Source organism: Musca vetustissima, unplaced genomic scaffold (genome assembly GCF_032173495.1).
Source record: "Musca vetustissima isolate MV318-11 ecotype Yass unplaced genomic scaffold, APGP_CSIRO_Mvet_v1 utg704, whole genome shotgun sequence".
NCBI classification, from domain to species: domain Eukaryota; kingdom Metazoa; phylum Arthropoda; class Insecta; order Diptera; family Muscidae; genus Musca; species Musca vetustissima.
In genome coordinates this window covers 126571-150262 of record NW_026876336.1, presented here as the reverse complement: position 1 = coordinate 150262, position 23692 = coordinate 126571, and the positions used below count along the sequence as shown (strand labels likewise).

The following is a 23692-nucleotide window of genomic DNA, read 5'->3' as shown; positions in this document are numbered from 1 at the left end:
AAGTGGGAGGGAAGTCAGAAGCCAAGCGAAATCGAGAACTCAGGTTCTGAGGTTTTTTCCTGTAGAAAAAATTCGAGACCTGTTTCTGAGGTTTTTTTCCTGTAGAAAAAATCCGCCTAATTTATCAAAGACCTGGTGCCCTTTTCATTGAAGAACTGGAGGTCATCTTATCGAAGACCTCTACGTACTGGCGGTCTTCTTTTAGAATATGGATCTATTATAGCAGTGCTTGATGTCTTGTTATAGAAGAGATGGATTTTTTCTTATCGAAGGTCTGAAAGTTTTCCAAGCGAAATCGAGAACTCACGTTCAGAGGATTTTTTTCTATAGAAAAATATCGAGACCTGTTTCTGAGGTTTTTTCCTGTAGAAAAAAATCCGCCTAATTTATCAAAGACCTGGTGTCCTTTTCATCGAAGAACTGGATGTCATCTTATCGAAGACCTGTACGTGTACTGGCGGTCTTCTTTTAGCAGAGCTTGATGTCTTCTTATAGATGGAGCTTTTCTTATCGAAGACCTGAAAGTTTTCTTATTGAAGAGGTCTTCTTATCTTATCTGGAGGTGTTCATATAGCAGAGCTGGCGCTTCTATAGCAAAAAAATCCGAGCTCAGTTACGGAAATGTTTCTTCTATAGAAAAAAATCTGACTTCAGTTTCTGAGGTATTTTTTCAATGGAAAAATATGAGAAAAATTTTGTCATCATCAGTTTGATAATCATCCATTCCACCCTTGTCCTGTCAACAAATTTAAAAAGCCTTCGGGGGGAATGGATAAATGCAAATTAAAAAAAAAGACAAAAGTGAAAAGGTTGTCACTCTGTGCAAAGTCACACAAAAAGAACGCAATGGAAAAAAATATTTGTTTGTACAATTGTGTGTGTATGTATTCTAATGAAATGGGTGGTAATGGTGGTGGTTCATCCATCATCCGCCTGTACTTGGTGGTGGATGCCATGGCGTCGAAATAAATTCCACACATACACTGACAAAACTTCTAGCCAAAAAACTTTTTCTCAAGTGGTGAAATTCAACCACCAAAATAAAATATCCCTGCTTTTGTCCTGTTTTTTTTGGTGGGGTGGTGCCATTGGCGTAATAATGGAAAAACATAACATGGGCATAAGGCTGAACAAGGGACAAGGACATGGTTGGTTGGTGGTGGTGATGATGGTGCTGATTATAGTGGCAATGCCAATATAATGGTGGAGTGTTATTTGTCCTTTGTGTTATTTGTTTCATCTCCTTAGGGATATTAAGTTTGTTTTTGTTTTTTGTATATGTATGTATGTCTGCGTATGTACATAAGTATTTATGTATTAGATATTGTTGTTGTAAATACTTATGAATGTATGTATGTTGTTATTTAAGTACATGATGATAAACACGCATTTTGTAGATCAAAAACTTTTAATAATGCCATAATTGCATATGTCCTGTGGAGCGTTGTAATTGTCCTTAATCCTTTCGATTTCGAAAACAATATACAGGGTATTTTTTATGAACATATAAACACATACAAAATAGAAATTGAAAAAAATCTCATATTCTAAGGACGATTTTTGTGTAGAAAATACGTCCTTATATTTTAAAACCACGAAAAAAGTCCTTATAAATTGAGGTTAGGTTTTTTGTAAAAAAATATTCACAGAAACATTGTCTGAAATCATTGATATAAATGATCAAATAATGTCTATGATCAGAATTTTTTTGGAGCAAACATTCATGCAAGAATCGGACCTCAAAAAATCCACGCCATGAATAGACGCTTGGCCTTGAGAAATTATTTAAAAAAAAAATCCACTCCTATGGTTGAGCATTGACCTTTTTTAGTAGGTCAATAAAAAATATATTTAAAACCAGTGAGCGAAGCAGTATAGTCGGGCGGGGCCGAACATACGATACCCTACACAACTACCACAGAACTCTATCTTTCTGCGGATTTTTATTCCGAGCCTGAGTAATATTTCGTGATAGTTGCATCCTCTTGCATCCTCAGCACCTCTTCATTACAGTGACATATTTTCCGAATATTACCAATATTCAGTACAGCCCTTCTAATTACTTGTCCATATTCCCTTTACCGTGGGTTGTGTAGTGATGTTCGGCTTATAATTGTGGCCTATAGATCGACTAGAAAAAAACAAAAAAACAGTGAGCGGAGCAGTATAGTCGGACGGGGCCAACCATACGATACCCTACACAACTACCACGGCACTCTAATTTTCTGCGAAATTTTATTCCGAGCCTGGGTAATATTTCGTCATAGTTGCACCCTCTTGCCCGATTAGAGGTCAATAACACATCTTCCTTACACAGACATATTTTCCGAAAATTACTAATATTCGGTACAGTCCTTCTAACTATTTGTCCATATTCCCTTTACCGTGGGTTGTGTAGTGATGTTCGGCTTATAATTGTGGCCTATAGATCATCCTAAAAAAAACAGTTATTACGGGGCCGAACATACGATACCCTACACAACTACCACGGAACTCTAACTTTCTGCGAAGTTTTATTCCGAGCCTGGGCAATATTTGGTGACCATAACGGGAACTTCATGAAAAATTTCAAAGCAATCAGCGCTATATTTCCGCCCTCTAGTGTAGTACTGGGTTACTAAATAATATCTGAATACGTAAGCACCTGTAAATATTTAAGTGTAACTCCATTGGAGGCTCAGCCAGTGATGCCTCGGGTTATGATTATCCCATACCATTTGGAGCCACCTTGGAATATCATGACACCAGCTATCAATCCGATGCGGGTTTTGGCAATCATCAAAAGCCGAGCACATACGACAATATAATTGTACCAACCACTCCTCTTGGATATACTATCAACTTCTCGGGTATATATCCTTCGGGAGTAAATATATACGCCATAAAATACAAATTTTGTAATTTTTTACACAAAAGTATGAATCCATTCGGACATGGTTATTCCTTGGCCCCATCGCGATGTTTGGGTCATAATTGCGGCCTATGAAGCGATCAGAAAAATTGCAAAAATAAAGTTTTTGGTCCTTTTATCCCCTAAATATTAACCGATCTTTTCCAAAAACAATAGGGGTCTTCATAGGCCATAACCCTTCCTACATGCAAAATTGCGTGAAGATTGGTCCATAACTGTGGAACGTGTTTACAAATTTAAATGAACGGACGGACTGATGGACACACTAGATCAACTCAGCTAAATTTTAATTAAAGGTGGGTCTAGGACCAATATTTCGCGGCGTTACAAACACTTGGGGCTGCACAAAGCTATAATACCCTGACATCATAGTTGTGTAGAATACAAAAATCCACGGCTATCGTTGGATCTTGAGAAATTTTTTTTTAAAAAAAGTCCTCGCTAGGATATTTAGGAGTCATTCCTTGACAGAATTCGTCAAGAAGTTATCTATTCTTCGGGGTAACATTAAATTTTCAACAATTCGAATACATATTATTATTTTTATTTATTTCTTCAAAATCTCAATTTTAATTTAATGAAATTGGAGTTGTAATTGAACAAGATAGAACTATAAAATAATATAATTTCTAGAAATTCACAAAGATAGGTATCGTTTTTTTAGCAATGGTACTGTCATTTTTGGCGTTCTTTTAAAAGGACAGTAGAGTAAATATCCGACGGCAGGAATGGATCTATTCCTTTTACATTTGGTAGGAAGATTTGACACCCATAAATATCAAAATATTAAACTTTTGCCAATTCAGTCCTAAAACGTGCCTAAAATAGCGAAGAAACTGTGGCACAGTTATATGGCGCCCAACATGGCGGCATAGGTCCAATCCTTTTACATTAGCTAAAAAGATTTGACACCCATATATGTCAAATGTAAGACTATAGCCAATTCAGTCCTAAGGCGTACCCAAAATACCAAAGAAAGAACGGTAAGGTGATATGGCGCCCAACGCGAAATTTGAACTAATATTGACAATTTCTGGTAGGAGATTTCGCTCCTAATGAGCATCCAAAACATAAAATGACAATCAATATTGTTTGGAAAAAATGTGCCTAAACTCCCCAAAAAATGGAAATTTGGAAGGTTCCATTATATGGTTGCTAGCCTAAAAAGAAGACCTATATTGATATTTTTTGTAGGACGACTTGCTAACCAATGTGAGCTCCAAATACCAAATTACAGTCAATTCGCTTGAAAAACGTGCCCAAATACTGAATATTACCGTTCTATGAGGGCTATAGCCTAAAATCCCATTTCCAATACCAAATATCCTTGGAATAATTGTCATTTATTTACACAATTTTAAAGCTCTCTATTATGATTTCAACAGATGGACAGACAGTCGAACGGGCATATAATTTTATTCTGATCAACAATAACCCCCGGTATCTTAGTTTAAATTTTGTAATTATTTCGACAACAATTTGTTTTTCTCTTATTTTGCAAATCTGCTTAATCCTTTAACTGTCAATGATTTTATCTGTCCACAATTGCTTGTTTTGCCATCTGTAAAATAGGCACTTAACTTCGTTATCAAAGTATCACCAAAAAGGAGAGATCCTTTAATAATGGGAAGGTGTTCATATTTAAGAGAAACAAATGGAGGAAGATCCTACTTGGTTTCATCAATTGATATCCTGTTTAAGTCCTTTACAGACAAAGATCATCAACTAGAGTGCTTATTTCCTTAAGGAAAGGAATTTAAAAAAGGAGTAAAATGCCATGCAAAGGACACCTACTACCTGCAAAAAAAACACGGAATGGGTGCTTTTCTGTTTTGCACAGCATTTTTTTGTTGGGAGTTCCTTTGTTGAGTGTTTCTTCACTCCGATCAGATTGTTTTCAAGTCATAGTTAAAGGATAATATTATCATCGTGATTGAGATTAGGAGGAGGTTGGAACAGCTTGTTGTTGAGTCAGTTGTTTTTTTGCGATAATCAGCTTTATAAAGCCGAGTTCATTTTGTTGTTGTTCCACATTACTCAATATTAGGTGATGCTGATGGATGATGACGGATAAGGTGAAGCAGGAATTCTATTCTTGAGATTTAAATGTGCTTCGGCCTCTGTTTTTGTTTTCGTTGTTGTAGCTTGTCAGTTCAAGCTGCCAGTTATTTATCCTTGATGTGTTTTCAGTTTTTTTGTTATTCCTGTTTGTAATGATACTGCTGCTGATGAGCCCGATAATATCGTGGCTGCCCTTGTTTATTTAAGCCGTGAGCGATCTGCTCAAGAACAATAATTGCCAACAATCAGATGTGTGGTAGTCGCTCTGCTTCGGTTTTACCAGAACAAAAGGATGCACCCTTGAGTTGAGCGCCTATTTGCCACAAATACAACTGTTATGTCGACGGCGATGGGTACGGGGCTTTGTGAGCGTTTCCTTTTTTGGGCCGACGTCATTGCATTGTTTTTTCTTTGTGGCGTTTTACATTTCACGTTTGCGTAATCAGAAAACTAAAAACAACAACAACAAAAAGCAGCATACAAATGTGAAATAGAAATGGAAACAGTTGAACAGTTCAGCAATTATTATTATTGTTGTTGTTGCTGCTGCTGCTTGCCATGCTCATTGTATTTGTTTGCTTTATTTATGCAATTTCTATTTCTATTTTTGTTGGCCGCTTCAGAAATCTCCGAGCAGAGATAAACAAAAAAATATCGCTGACAGGCATTGCCAAACACATCAAACTTTGGAAAAGGTTTGTTAGCAGATGTTTGGGCAAACGGGGCAACAGTGGAAGAAGAAGAATGGCATAATGAAGGTCCTTGAAAAACAAAACAAAATTTCATATCAAAATAAAAAATCGAATCTCAATTACAATTGTTATCGAGGATTGCCAATAAACCATGTAAATAGTTCTTAGATAAATAATTGGTGGGCTATATATGTGTATGTAACTAAAAATATGGAGGAATGTAACAATCAATGTTTTTTTTTGGATGTAAACAATGAAAGTCCTTTGAAAATATTGATCTGGTTTGAAATTCGTTACTGAAAGTACCAGAAGATCAACACTTGAGATTCGTTCGTACTTTTTCAAGTTGCTACTACAGTCGTGGATTTTTTAAAATACGTGTTCAATTAGAAAAAAATATTTTTAAGGGGTCTTTAAGAGGCGTGGATTATTAAAAATATTTTTTAAAGGGTCTATAAAAGTCGGACATTATTATTATTTAGTAGACGCGGGTTTTTTATTTTTTAAATTAGTATTTTTTAAATTTTATTTTTTTATTTATTATTTTTTTAAGGGGTCTATATTAAAAAATGTATTTGAAAGGCTCAAAAGAAGCGTGGATTTTTTTTAAAATAGGTTTAAAGGGTCTTTAAAAGGCGCGGATTTTTTAAGTCGGGTTTAGGTTTGAGGTTTGAATTTTTTTAAAGAGGTTTGATTTTTTTAAGAGATATAAATTTTTTAAAAATATTTTTCAAGTAGCTGCTATAGGTCTGGATTTTTAAGAGGCATAAAATATTTTTTCAAGCAGCTGCTATAGGCGTGGATTTTTATACCCTACACAACTATCTTCTCATTGTAGCTTTGTGCAGCCTCAAGAGTTTGTGACGACGCGAAATATTGGTCCTAGACCCACCTTTAAGTATACCGATCCGATCATATCTCGACTAGCTGATTCGATGTAGACATGTGTGTCCGACTGTCCATTATAATTTGTAAACACGATACCGGCCACAGATATGAACCAATCTTCACGAAATTTTGCATGCAGGATGGGTTCTGGCCAATGAAGACTCCTATTGCTTTTGGTAGAGATAGGTTAATATTTAGGAGATGAAATGGACCAACAACTTTTTTGTCTGATTTTCTGGTCGCTCCAGAGGCGAAATTTGGGCTGAAAAATGAGTTAAAATCCGACGCCATAGTTCCAATAATTTTCATTTCACACCCACAAATATCAAACTATAATGAATTCAGTCCTAAAACGTACCCAAAATACCAAAGAAAGTGTGGTACGGTGATATGGCGCCCACCTTGACGGCATAGTTCCATTCCTTTCTACATTTGCTAGGAAGTTTTGACACCCATAAATCTCAAAATATTAAGGCCGCAATTATGGTCCAAACATCGTGAATTTTTACATAGAGAAGGGGATCGGGCCAAAGAATAAGCATGCTTGTTTTGATAAATATCGGTCAATATTTAGCGGTTCAAATAGATCCGGACTTTTGGGTGAAAAATGACAAAATTTTTATTCTATGGCGGATATATAGCTCTGATAGCTTTGAAATTTTCATGAGGATCCAGGTATGGTCAAGGACAACGTCTATAATTTTCGACAATGATCAGATAATAATTTTTGGATGAATTAGACCAAAAACTTATTTTTTTTTTTGTGTTTTTTTCGAGTCGATCTATAGGCCACAATTGAAAGCCGAACATCTCAACACAACCCACCGTGAAGGGAATCTGTACTGAATATTAATAATATTTGTTGACCTCTAGTCGGACAAATATCGCAAATATCGCGAAGTATTGTCCAAACTCAGAATATAGAACCACAGAAAGTTAGATTTTCGTGAAAGTTGTGTCGGCCCCGTCCGACTATACTACTCCGCTCACTGTTTTAAAAATATTTCTTTAAGCAGCTGCTATGGGCTTGGATTTTTTAAAATCATTTTTTTTCCGAATAGCTAAATGTCGTAAGACTTCCCGCAGGTTTTCCATCCATTAACAGTTTTAAAAAAGATTTGTAGAGATTTTTCCAACCAAAACAAAACCTACAGAAGATCGAATTTATTTCACAGAATTTTATTTTTTTAATAATTAATTTTAATAAGAAAAATCTAATGTTTTTGAAAATGTTTAGGAATCAAAATTATCAGCCTCTGGTGAGAAAATTACAAACTACTAATCTAGACATATAGGTAGTTGTCCATGATAGCAACAAATTCTTATGAAATGACATCTACTACGCATCTTTCAAAGAAACCAAAATTAACGAAGTCGTGACTTAAATCGGCACGAAGTTTTATCATAGTTCTCTTTATACTCAACGGAGCCAAGTTCCCCACCGAATTTATGTTATTCACACAAAGCGCCATCTATATTTCATACTTGTGTTTCATTAAAAAGGACAAACAACCAATTTATGGAACGCATGTCCTTTTCTGATAACATCTGTCAAATTACAAAAACAAAAACGTAGTGGAACTAGACATTTGAAGTTTTAGAGCTTCGTAAACGTCAAAAAACGAACACAAACGAAAAGACGCAATTAGAAAAAATATTGCCTAATCGTTGTCGTCGTCGACGTCGTTTGTAGAAGAAATAAAAAGGACACAGAGCCACAAGACATCAGAGCACAACCCTATAAAAAAAGAAAAAAATAATAAAACAGTGAAAAAGTAATACAACAAAGAAAATAATTAATTACAAAATAGAAAACGAATTATCCTTTTTAACGAAATCAACTATTTTTTTTTTTAAAACGTAACAAAGAACGAACAAAGAAAATCCGGTCAATTTTTCTATACGGACAACGAACGAAACGCAGTTAGTGGTCGGTTAATTTGCACACGCATACACGCACTCCAAACCAAGTATGTCATTTGCCGTTTTTCCTTCGCAGCAGGATTAAGCATGAGGCTATTTGCTGTGGCCCGTGGACAAGTCCTGTTCCATGTTTCATTACTATAAAAGGATTACATAAAAAACATCAATAATTTTGCAACAATTGCAACGACACACGACTGCGACACTGCTGCTGCTACCAAGAAGAAGCAACGTTCCAATCCTAAACGAGTTGAAGCAGTCACCCGCCCCACGACATCCATCCCCACACACCAGCCAACCAACCAGCCACCCACGGTGAAGCTACAACAATTTGTTGAAGTCATTTTTCTTTTTTGGAAGGCAAATCCAAATACCCAAATCGAAGCCAAGTTTATAATTTCAGGTAATTAAAAATATGTAAAAAAAAAAAACAAAAAAAATTGTGAATCACAAAGGACATTGGAGAATGATGATGATGATTACTCATTATTGGCTGTGGCCAAAAAAAACGAAAATCGGAAAACACAGGATGTGGGTGTGTTCGAATAGAAAAAATCCTTTTTTTGGTTGTAATAAAACAGATGTTCTGTTAATAGTTTGGGATTTGTATTATGACTCTCCTGGGCTTGGAAAAGTTTAAGTGCCATCAGGATAACAATTTCCAGCAATTATGTAACACTTGACATTTGTTGTTGTTGCTTTTCTTGTTTTTGTTTTTTATTACAACTCCAATTCTGTTGGTTTTTCGTTTTTGAGGTGTAAAATTTGTTGTTTTTATTGTGTGTTTTTGTGGGGCCAACAACAACAACATCCTACACATACCCAAGCATATAAAGGATATGTCATACACACAAAGGTATATATGTATGTTTAAATGTGTGCGAGAGAGTGGGTAAAAAATAGCAAACATTCCAACCTCTTGTGAACTTGGACCAGAAATTTAATGAAATTCCATAGACAAGATATTATACATATATGTACATATGTATAATATATATGTATGCATGTAATAATTTTACCCATAGACATGTGATGAAAAGGATGTGTATCATCCTCCTTTTATATCCTCTTTTTTATTATGTTGTCTGTATGTAAACAAAAAAAAACATTTTTGGCATTTTTTAAATGTCTGCAATTTTGTTGGCTGCCTCATAATGAGCGGTGGCATTGCGGGATGGCAGGAAGTGTTTCAGACATTGTCACAAAAAAGTGTAATGACTTTTAGATTTGTAGGTTAGGTCTGAAAAGGTTGTGTCCTGAATTTTATTTGGCAATTTGTTGCTGGAAAAATCCGATATTTGGTTGCTTAGCCGGTTTTTTTTTTCTGGGGTCTTTTCGGACCAGATGATTGGGATAAAGAAAGTCATGTACTACCGACCTAACGAATCAATTCCCAAAGTATTGGTAAAAAATTAACCATATGGCCTGAAATACACTTGAAAAATATTGAATTCTGCCATTATAAAAATATACCTTAAAAAATATTAATACACCTGAAGTATATATTTAAAAAATCTACACTAAAAGCTCTTAAAATCCTTGACTAAATATTATTAAAAATATCCAGGATTATACCTCCTAAACCCTTTCAAAAACTATTCTTAGAAATCCGTGCTTATAGCTTATAATGTCCTTCGAAAAAGATTTATAACAAACCCTACCATATAGCTCCTATAATCATCAAAAAAATAGCTTCGATGTATTTAAAAATATCCTCACTTATAGCATCGATAATCCTTAAAAAGGTACTCTTAAAAATCCAAGCTCATAACTCCTGTATTCTTCTGAAAAATATAAATGGTCTTCTTAAAAAATCCAGGCTTATAGCGTTCAATGTCCTCTGAAAAATATAAAAAAAATCCATATCTTTTGCTCTAAATTTACTTGACAAAATATTGAAACAAATCCTGGCTAATATCCTTCATAAAATATACCAAAATAATATCTCTCTGATCACCCATTAAAATATATTTAAAAATCCTCGATTAAAACTCGGAATATCCTTGATAAAATATGTCAAAATAATTTGCCCCTAATAGTTCTGATTACCCTTTAAAAATTTGTTTAAAAATCCTCTTTTAAAATTCTGAATATCCTTGAAAATATATTTAAAAAAATCCACCCTGAATTTCTTTAAATTTCTGACAAAAATACCTTTAAACGGCTATGCTGATTGGAGTACCTGTGTAAATAATCAGCACTAATAGCTCTGATTACCCTTTAAAAATGTATTTCAATAACCTCGCTTAACACTCTGAATAAAAATATATTTAAAAAAATGCCCACCTATATCTCCGATACTACTTGAGAAAAATTCAAGCTGAATATCCTTAAAAAATATTTTTAAAAACTCTCTGCCTTTCGCTCAGAATATCCCTGACAAAATATTTTTAAAATCTCTCCTCTGTAGCTCTGAATATCCTTGACAAAAATACCTTTAAAAAAGGCTTTACTAATTGGAGTACCGATGTATGTTTGTACGTATTTCTATTTAAAGCTGAAATACTCTACTCTTTTTTATGAGGATTTTTAGAAGTTCCCCCAAAAACATATAAAAATAGCCCATGTCATTAGTAACCAGCTGTTAGCAGAATTAATTAGACATTTGGTAAGGATTTCCAATTTTAACACCCCTCAAAAAAAACAAAAAGAAGTCAACATTTACACAGGACTACAAAAATAGAAATTAAGATCTAAAAATTAATTGGGATATAACAAAGAATTAACCAATGCTGAATTCCAGAAGCTGGGTAAACGAATTTTATTTAATCTAAGGCAGAATTAACATAATCTCAATTTAAAAAAATACATTTGCTTCTTTAACACAAGAATTGTATTGACTTTTTAAAGTTAAATTTTGGAAATTATTCTTTTTTGCATTTAAAAAATCATTAGATATTTATATTGAAAATTGAACCTCACTTTTTAGGAAAAAGTTTCCTTCGAACATAACCTCAATTCTGACATAACATCAGTTTAAAAGAAATAATATTGTTTCTTTAATACAAGACTATTACAGCCTTCTTAAAGTAAGATGTTGGAAACTATTCTTTTTTGCATTTAAAAATTAAACTTTCCACGTATATTTCCCAAACTTCTAAATCCACAACCTCACTTTTTGTAAGTGAGCTACAGTTTTCCAAAATAAATATTTCTCCATTTCAAAAGGGAATATTCGAAGTTTTATTAATTTCCCAAAAACTTTTTATAACTCCCATAAAAACTACTAAAAAAAACAAACATAATTCATACTTAACCTCACTTTTTTGGGGGGTGTTTTGCAACTAAAGAACAGCTGTTGGAATAAAAATTAATTAAGGCAACATTTTTGGGCCTATAATGGCCACTAAAAAGTAAACTTATTTACTAAAAAAGGACATATTTCTTATTTTCGGACATAACCTCACTTTCTGAAGGGAGGGGAGATATATTGCATATTTCTTTCCAAACATTGGGGTTGCAAAACATTCAACAGGGTCAAATGATTATTCCCATTTGATGATTATTGTTGTACAAGTCATCTACAAGGGTTGAATGGGCTGAGTATTGTTTTTTTTTGTCTGTAGCACAGTGTAAATGGGGACAAAAATGTAAAAAAAAAAACATCCAATCGATATAAAATTCTTGCCAACGCACAAAAAAGCACTATTCTTCACACACTCACAGCCGAATGGACGGACAGATATACATACAAACACACATATCCTCATAACAAAAAGAAAAACAAAACTATAATAAACTTGAAAGGACTCTGGTCTGTCTTCGTCATCGTGTACTTGCATGACCCCAACAATGCCTAAACAAACAAAGGCTAGTGTCACTTCGCACAGCAAGAGGAGTTGGGCGGGGTAATGGTGATGGTGGTGTGAAGTTACCAAATAATCATTCCTAGCCGAACACCAAAACAACAGCAACAACACAGTAACTTAGTGACAGCTGCTAAACTTAACCAACCGATCAACCACCCTGCCAGTAAATTGCATTCCATAATGGCAACGGAAATACCCAACAACGGAAGTGTCCCAAGGACCCCCCGGTTTTTGTTTTCTTTCTTTTTTGTAACAGATAACATTTCAAATCCAACTCATTTACATTATCATTCAAGCAAAGTCCTTTTTTACCCCCAACACACTCATACACACCATTAAACATTATTAAAATAATGAAAAACCTCCACACTCCTTCCTTGCAGCATAATGTCTCAGGATAATGTAAAAAAATCAGGCGGTGGTTTGCTGCTGCTAAGTCTGCTAATTGTAAGCCTACAGTTAATATTATATCCACATGTTGCCGAAGCCTTAAATTCAGGTACAGCTGCCACACCCGTGGAGCTTAACTTAGCAACGAGTCCAACTTCGAATAACACTCTGGCCAATACAGTGACAACTGATGCAGCACCAGCCGCCTCTGCCTCCGCCACATCAGTTTCCATGCAAACAGCCCAACTGGATTCTTCGGAGACGAGCAGTGAACAACCCTCCACCACGACATCGCCAACAACCTCAGCCCCCGTTCATGAGATAATTGGTTCGGCCGGACCCGATAAAAGTGAACAGGAGGCCATCCTCAAAGCCCTGGCATGGCTGAAGAAAAAACGTGCTGCCGATTATGGTTGGGGCAATGATACTCATGTTGTTATCTTGGCCAAGGAATTGTCGGGAGCCCAAGATCCCTCAGATCCCGACGATCATTTGCAAAAAATCCAAGAACTTGAAGATACCCTATCGGTCAAGGAAATGGAAATTGAAATTCTCTCCATGTTGGATAGACATCACACATTACCCAAACCGTTGAATTTGGAACGATTGGCCCGATACGTTTTGGCTTTGGGTTCATTGTGTAAGGATCCCAAACATTTCCATGGCCATGATTTGGTAGCAACGCTACAGCATCATGAACCGACACAGGATATTGAATTTGCCCTTACCACATTGGCGGCATGTAGTTCAGCGGCACATGTACGAAAGAGGCAGATACGTCGGCTGTTGGATATAGCCAGTGGGGTGGCTGATCAGAATGTGGATACAAATGCAATGGTGAGTTCCATAACCTTACCTTTTTCCTCAATTGAATTTAACCAACATTTTATTCTAACTCTTCATAGGTAATTTTGGCTCTACGCTGCATTGTCACCGATCATAGACATCGCCACTTACAACACTTTGTCAGACGCCCGGCTCGCGGTCTGGCCAGTCTCCAAGATCCTCGTGGCAGTTTTGGTTCACTGCGTAGCACCGCCTTGGCCATGCAAGCCTTGCAAGATTTGGAAAACGATCCAGCCGGTAGTTGGAATCGTACTGCTGCCTCACGTTGGATTCTTAGCAGACAGGGGCCCGAGGGCGGCTGGACCGAAGAACCTTTACAAGATGGCCAAGATCCCGATATTGGTGTTGGCCTTACCGCTGATATTATCTTAGCTTTGGGTTGGAAAGGTTTGGGTGCAGTACGTGCCCTTCAATGTGATCATGTTATACGAGAAAACAGTGATACAGCCTCGGGTAAGTTGCATTTCCATTCTCAATTCTTTTCTTGTTATCCTATACATATTTGGCCCCCCTGAATTTTCATGAATCACTACTAGAAAATGGCGAACAAAAATTAGCATTACCCTATGGATTAACTGGTTCATCGGCGGAAGAATCGGATTCGAAAAATGTCTCATACACATATACCCTGTGGGTGGGAACAAATGTCTCGGAGATTTTAACACTGAATATGGTGTCACCCAAGAATACCAGTTTCTTTAAGGCCATGACTCAGGCAGCAGAAATTGATCCAAGGTGAGTTGGGAAATTTTGAAGGTAAATTACAAAAACAATTAACGAATTCATTTGATTACAGATTTGCTTTTGAGGCAAGAGAATGGCCCAATGGTCACTATGTACACACATTGGCTGGCATGAAGGAGGAACCAAGGGGGTAAGTATTCGGTGATGAAAAGAAAACCATTTTGGACGGAAGAGATCTACAGCGATTTTCTGTGTTCACTACCGTTCAGGGTAGCCTGGAGCCCAATCGACGTCTATATCTCAAGGGCGACCGTTGAAGGGACTTCAAACTCACTATTTTTCAGTCTTACATAAAATTATATTCAGGGCATCTACAAAACTCATTTTAAGTCTAATAATGGTCTAATAAAACTCCCTTTTAGATGTCTATTAAGACTGTCTGCCACTTGCGTACAAACCTCATCTTCCGGCTACACCTATGCATTTCTCTGAAACTGTATTATATCAACATCAGATGAAATCCCTTTCTTTCGAAGATAAAATTATTGTTAGGCCGTCTACAAAAGTACGCTTTACATCGGCCCTACGACCGTCAAAAGGATTACCTCTAAGATGTCTTTTAAAACTTCCTTCTATTCGTAAAGCAAAATTGTTGGCTTATAATGGCCACTAAAAAATTGAACTTATGTACTAAAGAAAAAGGACATATTTGTTATTTTCGGACATAACCTCTCTTTCTGAAGGGGGTGGAGATATATTATATTCCAAACACTGGGTTTGCAAAACATTCAACATCAATTGTTCTCATTTGATGATTATTGTTGTACAAGTCATCTAAAGGGCTTCCTTATAGTCATCCGTAAACGTTCCTGAAATTTTCTCTTTAGACAAATATTAAGTCTTTCTCCCAGTCCATACAAAACCGATCAAACATCCTTCCCTAGTAATAAAAGAACATAAATTATAATTAAATAGCAGTTTTTGTTTACAAATAATTTTTTTTCTTTTCATTTTTCCCATTTCAGCTACAACTATTGGTTGCTCTATCGTTTGCCTGAAATTCCCGATAAGGATAATACACCTGGAAATCAATTAATTGCACCAGTTGGTAAGTGTAGTTCTCCTTCAAATCCTTTAAAAATTCTAAACAAACACCTTTAAATATTTTCCTAAATATTTTTCCGCAGGTGTCGATGAATTAATGGTGGAAGATGGTGAACATTATCTGTATTGGTATAAGAAGCTATAAATCAAGCCTTTCCACCCCCAAAAGGAAACTCCGTCTATAACCTATTTCAAAAAAAAAAATGAAACACTCTCACACACTCAGATACACTCAAAAAGCAAAAAATTTCAAACATTATCTAAACTTACTACTATAATTATGACTATTCCTATGTAAAATCGATATATTTTTTCAAATTTTTTTCTTTTTAATTTTTTTAATTTAAAAATCACAACTTAACGGTATTTCTAGTTATCAAAATCTTAGCAGCCGTTATTAATATCGTCGTCGTCTAAAATCAAAAAACCAACAACAACAACAATATCTCTCTAACTTTAACAAAAATTAAAAAAAACACACGATCTATAAATACGACCTAAGGTGATATTTGCAAAAAAAAAAAACAAAAACCAACAATTTAACCATTATTCAACATTGTTTTCAGTGGACGCTTGCATTCCTTAAGATATTGGAACAAAAAATGAAAACAACAACAGCTCCCAGTTACCAATTTTAAACATTGTAGTTAAACCAAAAAACCAAATAAATGTGATGACCAGCCACTAAACCAAAAAAAAAATAATAATTGAAAACCGCTTAAACATAAAATCCAAAAACAAAGACATATAAATATTATAAACAAAACCCAAAGAAAAAATAATAAAATAAAAAAACTATTACAAAAAAAACTGAAACTAAAACATTAACTATTAGACTGGTAGCAGAGGGGGTTGTAATCCCCTCTGCCTCTCAGCTAATTACGTTTCCAACGCAAGCATCGAAATAATGACAAGGGAAAAAAACTCGGCAAAAAGGCTCTCTCACCAAAGATCGTTTTCACTTTTCACAACTACTCCACTCACATAGAAGAAGGACAGCAAGCAAAAAAAACTTGAAAAGACGGACCAAACAATACCAGGACGACATAAGCAGGCAATTTGCAAAACATTTTAGACGAACACCAGAGATTATTTAGACCGTCAGACACCGTTCGTAACAATAAGTGATTATAAATCATACTAAAACAAAAAGAAACAAAATTAATTAAAAGAAAAAACACAACAACAACAAATAAGCATAAATATTTACATTCATAATATTCATAAAACAAATACCATACCATCATCATACGATATCCATAGTACATACATACAATGTAGATATTTTTTGCGACTAAATCAAATATTATTTTGATATACGAATAAAAAAATAATAAATATATTATTATTAATAATAAATAATAAAACATATACAAAAAAGCAGCAACAAGCAAACAAAGCGATTATAATGTATGCTCTACTAACAAAAAATAAACATTACAAATTACAACAATACGAAAGAAAACAAAACCAACAAAACTTATATAAATATTGGTTCCATACAAATCGAAAAAAATAATAACAACAAATCTATCATATGCTCTATTAATCTCCAGTAATTTATCTGTACTTTAAAATATATATACATTTCTATACTTCAAACCATTTAGATGACACCATCCACAACCAGTTTCCAAGTCCCTTCTATTAATTAAAAAAAGAAAAAACTAAATGAAAAATTCCCTTCCATTATATTTTTCTTCTACCATTCAATCCCAATTTTTATCCTATCTACCATTTCACTATTTCTCCTCTTAATTTATTTCCTTTAGTTTCCATAACCAAAAAAAATTCCACTCGAATCTATGTATGTATTTATTATTATGCTTAACTATTGCAGTATTTGTTTATTGATAAAACTGCTTCAAACCAAGCAAAAAAAGAAAATAAAAATAAATAATATGCGTTTGCCTGAACTCTTTTTTGGTGGGATTGTGTGGATAGAATCAGAGGAATAATAAGGGAATTAAGTCAAATATCAAATCGTTGTGAAACATTTATCTAGGTTACAGGGAAGAGCCTTTGTTTTCTTCAGAGGGATACGGATAGTATAAAATCAGAAGAATGATAAGGCAGTTCAATCAAATATGAAATCGTTGTGGAACATTTTTCTAGGTTAGGTTACAATGAAAATCCCTTGTTATCTACAGAGGTATAAGGTTATGGCTCTCCTTAAAAAACCCAAGCCAATGTCACTTCTAAAACTATTTTAAAGGTGTCCCATAGCTATATTCTATATTCTTAAGCTCTACTATCGTTTTCTCTTTAGTCAAATATAAACATCTAAATAATACAAACCTCCTCTTTAACTAAAATTACAACACCGCTTGTTTCGGGTTTTTTGGAAGGTTTTTGTTTTTTCTTTATTCAATATTATTGGCTTTTATTAGATATTTATTTTATTTTACTTTTTTGTGATTACATTTTACATAAAAAAAGTTTATTACTCCTACTTTACAAAACACAAAGAGGGACAATGATAACGCGTTCTGTTTCTGTTTAAATTAACAGCAAATTCCAAATCTTGGCCTTTTCTTACAACATTCTTGTTCTTCTTCTTTACATATTTGTTGTATATAAAAAAGAATAAAAAACAATTTATTTTAAATTACAAATTAAAAAGCGTATATGCAATTGTTGTTTTTATTTGCCCCCGGTCACAATGTAAAGGATTATAAATACGAACACATTGTGACCGGGAGCTAATCGACAAAGATTGTTATAAACATTATAGCCTAAATAGTCCATAATACCCTTCCACTTGAGGAATAGTTGATTTTCTTGCTGTTGCTGGTGATGGTAATAAACGCGCTTCTCTTCTCCTTCTTGTTTTGTCTCACTCCCTCCTCCTTCTCCTCTACGAATTTACTCCTCTTCGGCGACTTGTTGCAAGGGTTGTTCGTGTTGTTGCTGCTGCTGTTGTTGTTGTTGTTGCTGCTGCTGTTGTTGCTGATGATGCTGTTGTTGGTTCTTGTGATGATGTTGACCGCGTTGACGATTACGTTGATTACGATTATCACGACGCTGACCACCCCAGTTGCCACCACCTTGATTGTTTTGATTGCGATTATAGCCACGATTGCCCATGTTACCACGTTGGAAGAAGTTACCCTGCTTCATGTCGAATATCTTCTCATTGACATCCACCAAATTGGTAACCTTATCGACAAATTGCATAGCCAAAGCCTGTAGACGTGAGGGTTCAGAACGATGCATTACCACCGTTTCCGTGGGGTCATCCAAACTGGCCATCAGCTCTTCATTGATAATCATTTTACTGATCAACGAATGGACCTTGTGCACTGGCAGCTCATACATTTGAGCCAACGAGGGAATGCTCAACGAAGTATAGACATTCGAATAGGTGAACAAATAGGTACGCAATGATTCCTCCTTGATGAATTTCACCAACATTTCACGTACACGATCCGACTCGTAGAACAAATCCCACACCTTGGTGTTCATTTTCTTGTTGACAATGAAATTGACACAGGCTTGCCAGTTACCGCAACGCATAGCCTTGGCAGCAGCCACAACGTGTTCACGCATGGACTCGGGTGGACCCACAAGCGATTGACGCTCAGATGAACGCAATTGCTGATAGAAGGTCTTGCTGATCATGCGACGACGGGCATCAAATTCATGGGCAGCAATGTAGGGAATTTCGATAAGCATAGCCGATACCAGATAAACACACTCCAACAATTCCAAGTTTATGTGCATATGGAAGGGCATTTGACGTTGCTTTTCGATCTTCTCTTGTTCGGCGGAACGTTCGTGTTGACGTTGAGCCAACAAGCCCTGGGCCAACAATTCCTTGGGTTTGCCGGTGACCATAAGGTCGACCAAGCAGTGATGGGCTTCCTTGATGTTCTCCTGACGGAAGGCACACAGACCCACATTGGCCATCATGCGATTGTACAGGATCTTAGTGGAAGGATCGGCAGAGTCGATGTTATCCTGCAAGTGGGACATCAACACCAAATCGCGGGCCTGGAACCAGTTGTCGTGCAAAGCATGGTGGTAGATATGGGCCAAGATGGCACGGGTACGAATACGATCGGTGTCATCCTTGGCATAGATGAATTTACACAGGCGATCCATAACCTGCACGGAGGTAATAGTGCCAGCAGGCAACTCCTTGCGTTTTTGCTTCAATACCTCAGGATCGAATTTATAGTACAAATGTTCGATCTTTCTCAAGTAGATGCGGCAACGTTCATTGTTGTTGCCAATCTTTTCGAAGTACTGCAGGACGCTTTCAATGATCTTGGTAACGGTGACCTCATCCTTGAGGCGTAACACATAGTCATTGGAATGGGGATCACATTCCTTCAGAAGCTTGGTGAACTCATCGTCCAAACGTTCTACGACAGCCAAGGGGCAACCGCGAATGTAGAAGGGGGCCTCAACGAATTCCTCGTTTTCCTCGGAAACACTTTCGCTCATGTTGATATTCTCATTGGCCAACAACAATTTCATCATGTTCTGCATAACATCCAAGAGTTTGCCCCAATGTTCCAGTTTCATGGGTTCAGAAATCTTGGGGTTATAATCGTAGATGGCAGAAATAATGTTGAAGTGGATTTTAACGGCCACGGCAACACCCAAGTTATGTTGTTCGGAGATTTCCAACAACTCGAAAAGCATGTCGATTTGCATGCGGCGATCGGTACGTTTCTTACCACGGGCAGACATGATTTCCAAAAGCTTGGCCAATACCAAAGGAACATCAATTTCAGCATCCTGTTCGAACATTTTGGGTTTCTCCACAACGGGACCTTTGACAACAATTTCCCATCCACCGTCTTCATCGTCTTCTTCTTGCTTGCGACGCAACTTGGGTTCCTTGGTGCGCTTCTCCTTCTTGCGTTCCTCACGTTCATCCTTATCCTCCTTGCCGGTGGTTGCCTTCTTCAAGAAACGTTCACGAAGATTAACATATTGGTTGTCATCGTCGGAAGAGTCCGATTCGGTTTCAGTATCTGAATCCCAATCAATGGAATCGTCGGATTCATCATCGGCCTGCTCCACTTTGGCGGGAGCCGCTTTGGAGGTTTTTTGTTCCGCCGACAATTGCTGCTTCGAATCGCGATTGGTGAAATCATCATCCTTATCCTGATCGGACTCTTCAACAGCCTCATCATCTTCGCCTTCGCTTTCTTGATCGGGATTCTCACGGAATTTGGCCAAATCATCTTCGAAGTCTTTGATGTACTTGCGTACCTTTTGACGCAATGTGCCCAACGATTTGGCACTGTTCTTGGATAGGTTTTTGCGGCTCTCGCGATCTTCCCATACCTCATTGATGAAATCTTCCAATTCGGCCAGACAGCGTACGTAGAAACGGGGTGTAACTCCGTTTTCTTCTTTCGAAATAACGGGCAGGGCCTTTTGATAGGCTCTGGTTAGATCTTCAAACGTTGTTAGTATACTAGCCATGTCTTTGATTTTCTTGTGATTGCGAATGGTTTTGATGAGGGCGGTGATATTTTCATAACGTTTCTCCTTGGTGGAGCGTACCACACGCTTGACTTCTTCCTCATCATCACTGAAGGCCTATTTTTTTAAATAAAAAGGAAGGTAAGTAATTGCTGTATGTGGGGTGGTGCTGCATTTCTACTTACATAGGCTGTGGCTTTTGGCTGGGTTGGAATCTGAACCTCCTCATTCTCGGAATCGGTTTCCGAATCAGAACCAGTTGCAAAAAATCTTGACATCTTGTTGGCGACTTTAGCTCACTTACTTTTGGGCACCCCTTGTTGTTGTTTTGAATGGTAAAATCTGTAAAATATCGAAAAGATTGATGTACTCATTCACTTTCTTTTGAGGTTATGTTGTTTTTGCATATAAAATTTTTCGGCCAACATGGCTCTGTTTGTTGAGACACTCTGCCACACAACATTTTTTGCAAAGTCTTGTCGTGGCGATTTCTTGTAGGTGGACTTGGTGGAACACTTTGGAATATGGACAGGTGTGGACCTGCTCGGGTTTTAATAGGTTTTTGGCATAAAATTGTTAAAATATTTTATGAAAAAACTGAAAACTTACAGAACGAATAAAATATTCGACGGCTAAATCGCACAATCGCGTATAAAAAGGGTATTGCCAGACTGAAAATTGTTAAATGTCAAAGTGGCGATTTGGGGTTGGCAGTAATGCCAGATGTGAATGGTGGAGGGTTTTGAAATATACGCTGTAGACGATGTGATAATTCAGGGCGTATATTTATGTTAGAAGGGATTTTGAAATAAAAATATTCATGTGGATTCTCTTAAAGATTTTGGAGGTACCTGGGAAGGATTTGAGACGTATGTACGACGAATTTAAATTAAAATTTATTGGAAATTATATGAGAATTGCATATATTTTTTGACGCTATACGCCGCTATTAAAGTTATGTCCCAATGTTTTTAATTCACACAGAGTTGCCACCCTACAGCTATCGGTTAGCATACGAGACATCTGGTAATCTTGTATGACGCTGAAAATATACTTTCTTTGGTGGATATACCTCCAGAAAAAATTATTTAATACAAAAATTAAATTAAAGAAAAACAACCGTTAGCATTTAGGGTTTTTCTTATAATTGGCACAATTTTCCTCAGGTATGTTCCGGTTTTCATTCAAAATGCGCCGGGGTAAAAACTTTCTCTTAAGCCGGCCTTTCATCAATTGATAAGAATTCATGTGGCTGCTTGCTAAGAAGTTTTTTTCAGTATCCACTCTTTTGGGCGCATAATTTTTTGTTTATTGCCAAATTCTAGGAAACGCGGACTTGTGGCCGGCGGGAATATAAGAATAACGGTAATCGGTAAAAGACTACCACTGGAGTTTATTAGTAGTTAGGAAGAGGTAAAAAGCAAACACAAACCATGGCTGATGCGGCAATTGAAAATGATCCAGACGCTGGTGAATACTCTGTGGAACGTATCGAAGACAAGCGGGTTATAAATGGCAAGGTATGGGACACTCAAACCTTTTTTGGTTTATTGATATTTAATAATGTGGTTTTCATCTTTCAGACTGAATACTACCTTAAGTGGAAAGGTTATCCGCGTAGTGAAAACACATGGGAACCAGAAGAGAATCTCGACTGTCCAGATCTAATTGCAGCCTATGAGGAGTCAATTAAACCCAAAAAACGTAAATAAGGAATACGACGATAACTTCAGAAACAATAGCCTAATATATTTCTTACTCTCATATATTTACAGCCGAAGCAAAGAAACGCTCATCCACGGCACCCGGCGGTGAGCAAAAAACTAAACGAAAACTAGCCGAAGAGGAAAAAGATAATCGCAAAACAGTTGGCTTTGATCGTGGCCTGGAACCATCGAAAATTCTGGGTGCCACCGATTCCTCGGGCGAACTAATGTTCCTTATGAAATGGAAGGGCAGCGATGAGGCAGATTTGGTACCCGCGAAACAGGCCAATGTACGCTGTCCCCAAATTGTCATACAATTCTATGAGGAACGGCTCACCTGGCACACACCCAGTACCGACGATGACAAAATCTCCTCCAGCAAGGAGAATTCAGCAGCTGATTAGGCCCAACGCCCCCATCCCACAAATAGATATAAACATGTTAGTTTATAAGCATTCGTATTTAAGTGCATATTTTCTTGCAATTCACAAACTCAAGATAAACACAGCCACAACAACAACAACAAAACCCTATTCGACTTTTTCCAAAACGAAGCAACTACTTCTTAAACAAAAACAACAATGAATTGATTTTATTTTTTTTATTGTATAAACTCAAAACCATATATTTATGAAATCATATAGCTACGTCTTGTCCCCAAGACGAAAATATGTTTTTTTTTCTTTTTATTTCATTTTTGTTCAACAATGAATCGTTTATAGTTTTACAAATTAATAACTTACATACAAAAAAATGAATGTAAATTGTCTTTTCACTTTGATGCAACAACAACTCAAAATTCATTCCTTTGACTTGTCTTTTGATGTGGACAAGCAAAATGTTGAATGGATGTTTTCATAAGACAAACAAAAAACATTTTTTGAATATAAAAAAAAAACAAATTGAATTTTCAATGGTGTGTTCTCTTGTAATTATTAAATAATAATAATTATAAAAAATATATAATTTATTGATGTCTTTATTTAAAAATTGGGGTTTTGAATACTTTTCAATGGGGGTTAGGTTGATATTCCAAGGTTCCAAGTAAAGATAATCAATTAGTTAAGGTAAATCAATTCCAAAGCCGAAATTGTTAAGGCATACTTATATTTTAAAGAGAGGCGACGAACATTTTCAGCTTTGACGTAAAATAGTTTTTGAAAAATAAATCCTATTTTTGGTCCTTAGAAGTATAAAAATCCTTGATCTTTTTAGGCCATTAATTTTTTTAGCTCA

At 36.1% G+C, this 23692-nt stretch overlaps 3 protein-coding genes across 3 annotated transcripts; 2 read left to right on the top strand and 1 right to left on the bottom strand.

Moving 5' to 3' along the window:
* The first annotated feature begins 12671 nt into the window (after positions 1-12671).
* On the top strand, positions 12672-15511 carry LOC133338909 (uncharacterized protein CG3556). The gene is made up of 6 exons (XM_061547039.1): positions 12672-13511; positions 13580-13973; positions 14057-14255; positions 14317-14394; positions 15230-15312; positions 15392-15511. The coding sequence occupies exons 1-6, from the start codon at positions 12672-12674 to the stop codon at positions 15451-15453; spliced, it is 1656 nt and encodes a 551-aa protein (XP_061403023.1). The 3' UTR covers positions 15454-15511.
* A 2662-nt stretch (positions 15512-18173) lies between these two features.
* LOC133338888 (eukaryotic translation initiation factor 3 subunit C) lies at positions 18174-21056 on the bottom strand. Its single transcript, XM_061547014.1, has 2 exons — positions 20936-21056; positions 18174-20867 (listed from the first exon to the last, which is right to left on the bottom strand). Exons 1-2 carry the CDS (start codon positions 21026-21028, stop codon positions 18174-18176), a joined length of 2787 nt encoding a protein of 928 aa, XP_061402998.1. The 5' UTR covers positions 21029-21056.
* A 1126-nt stretch (positions 21057-22182) lies between these two features.
* Positions 22183-22863, top strand: LOC133338878 (chromobox protein homolog 1-like). The gene is made up of 3 exons (XM_061547001.1): positions 22183-22270; positions 22334-22454; positions 22526-22863. The coding sequence occupies exons 1-3, from the start codon at positions 22184-22186 to the stop codon at positions 22858-22860; spliced, it is 543 nt and encodes a 180-aa protein (XP_061402985.1). The 5' UTR covers position 22183; the 3' UTR covers positions 22861-22863.
* Positions 22864-23692: the final 829 nt, after the last annotated feature.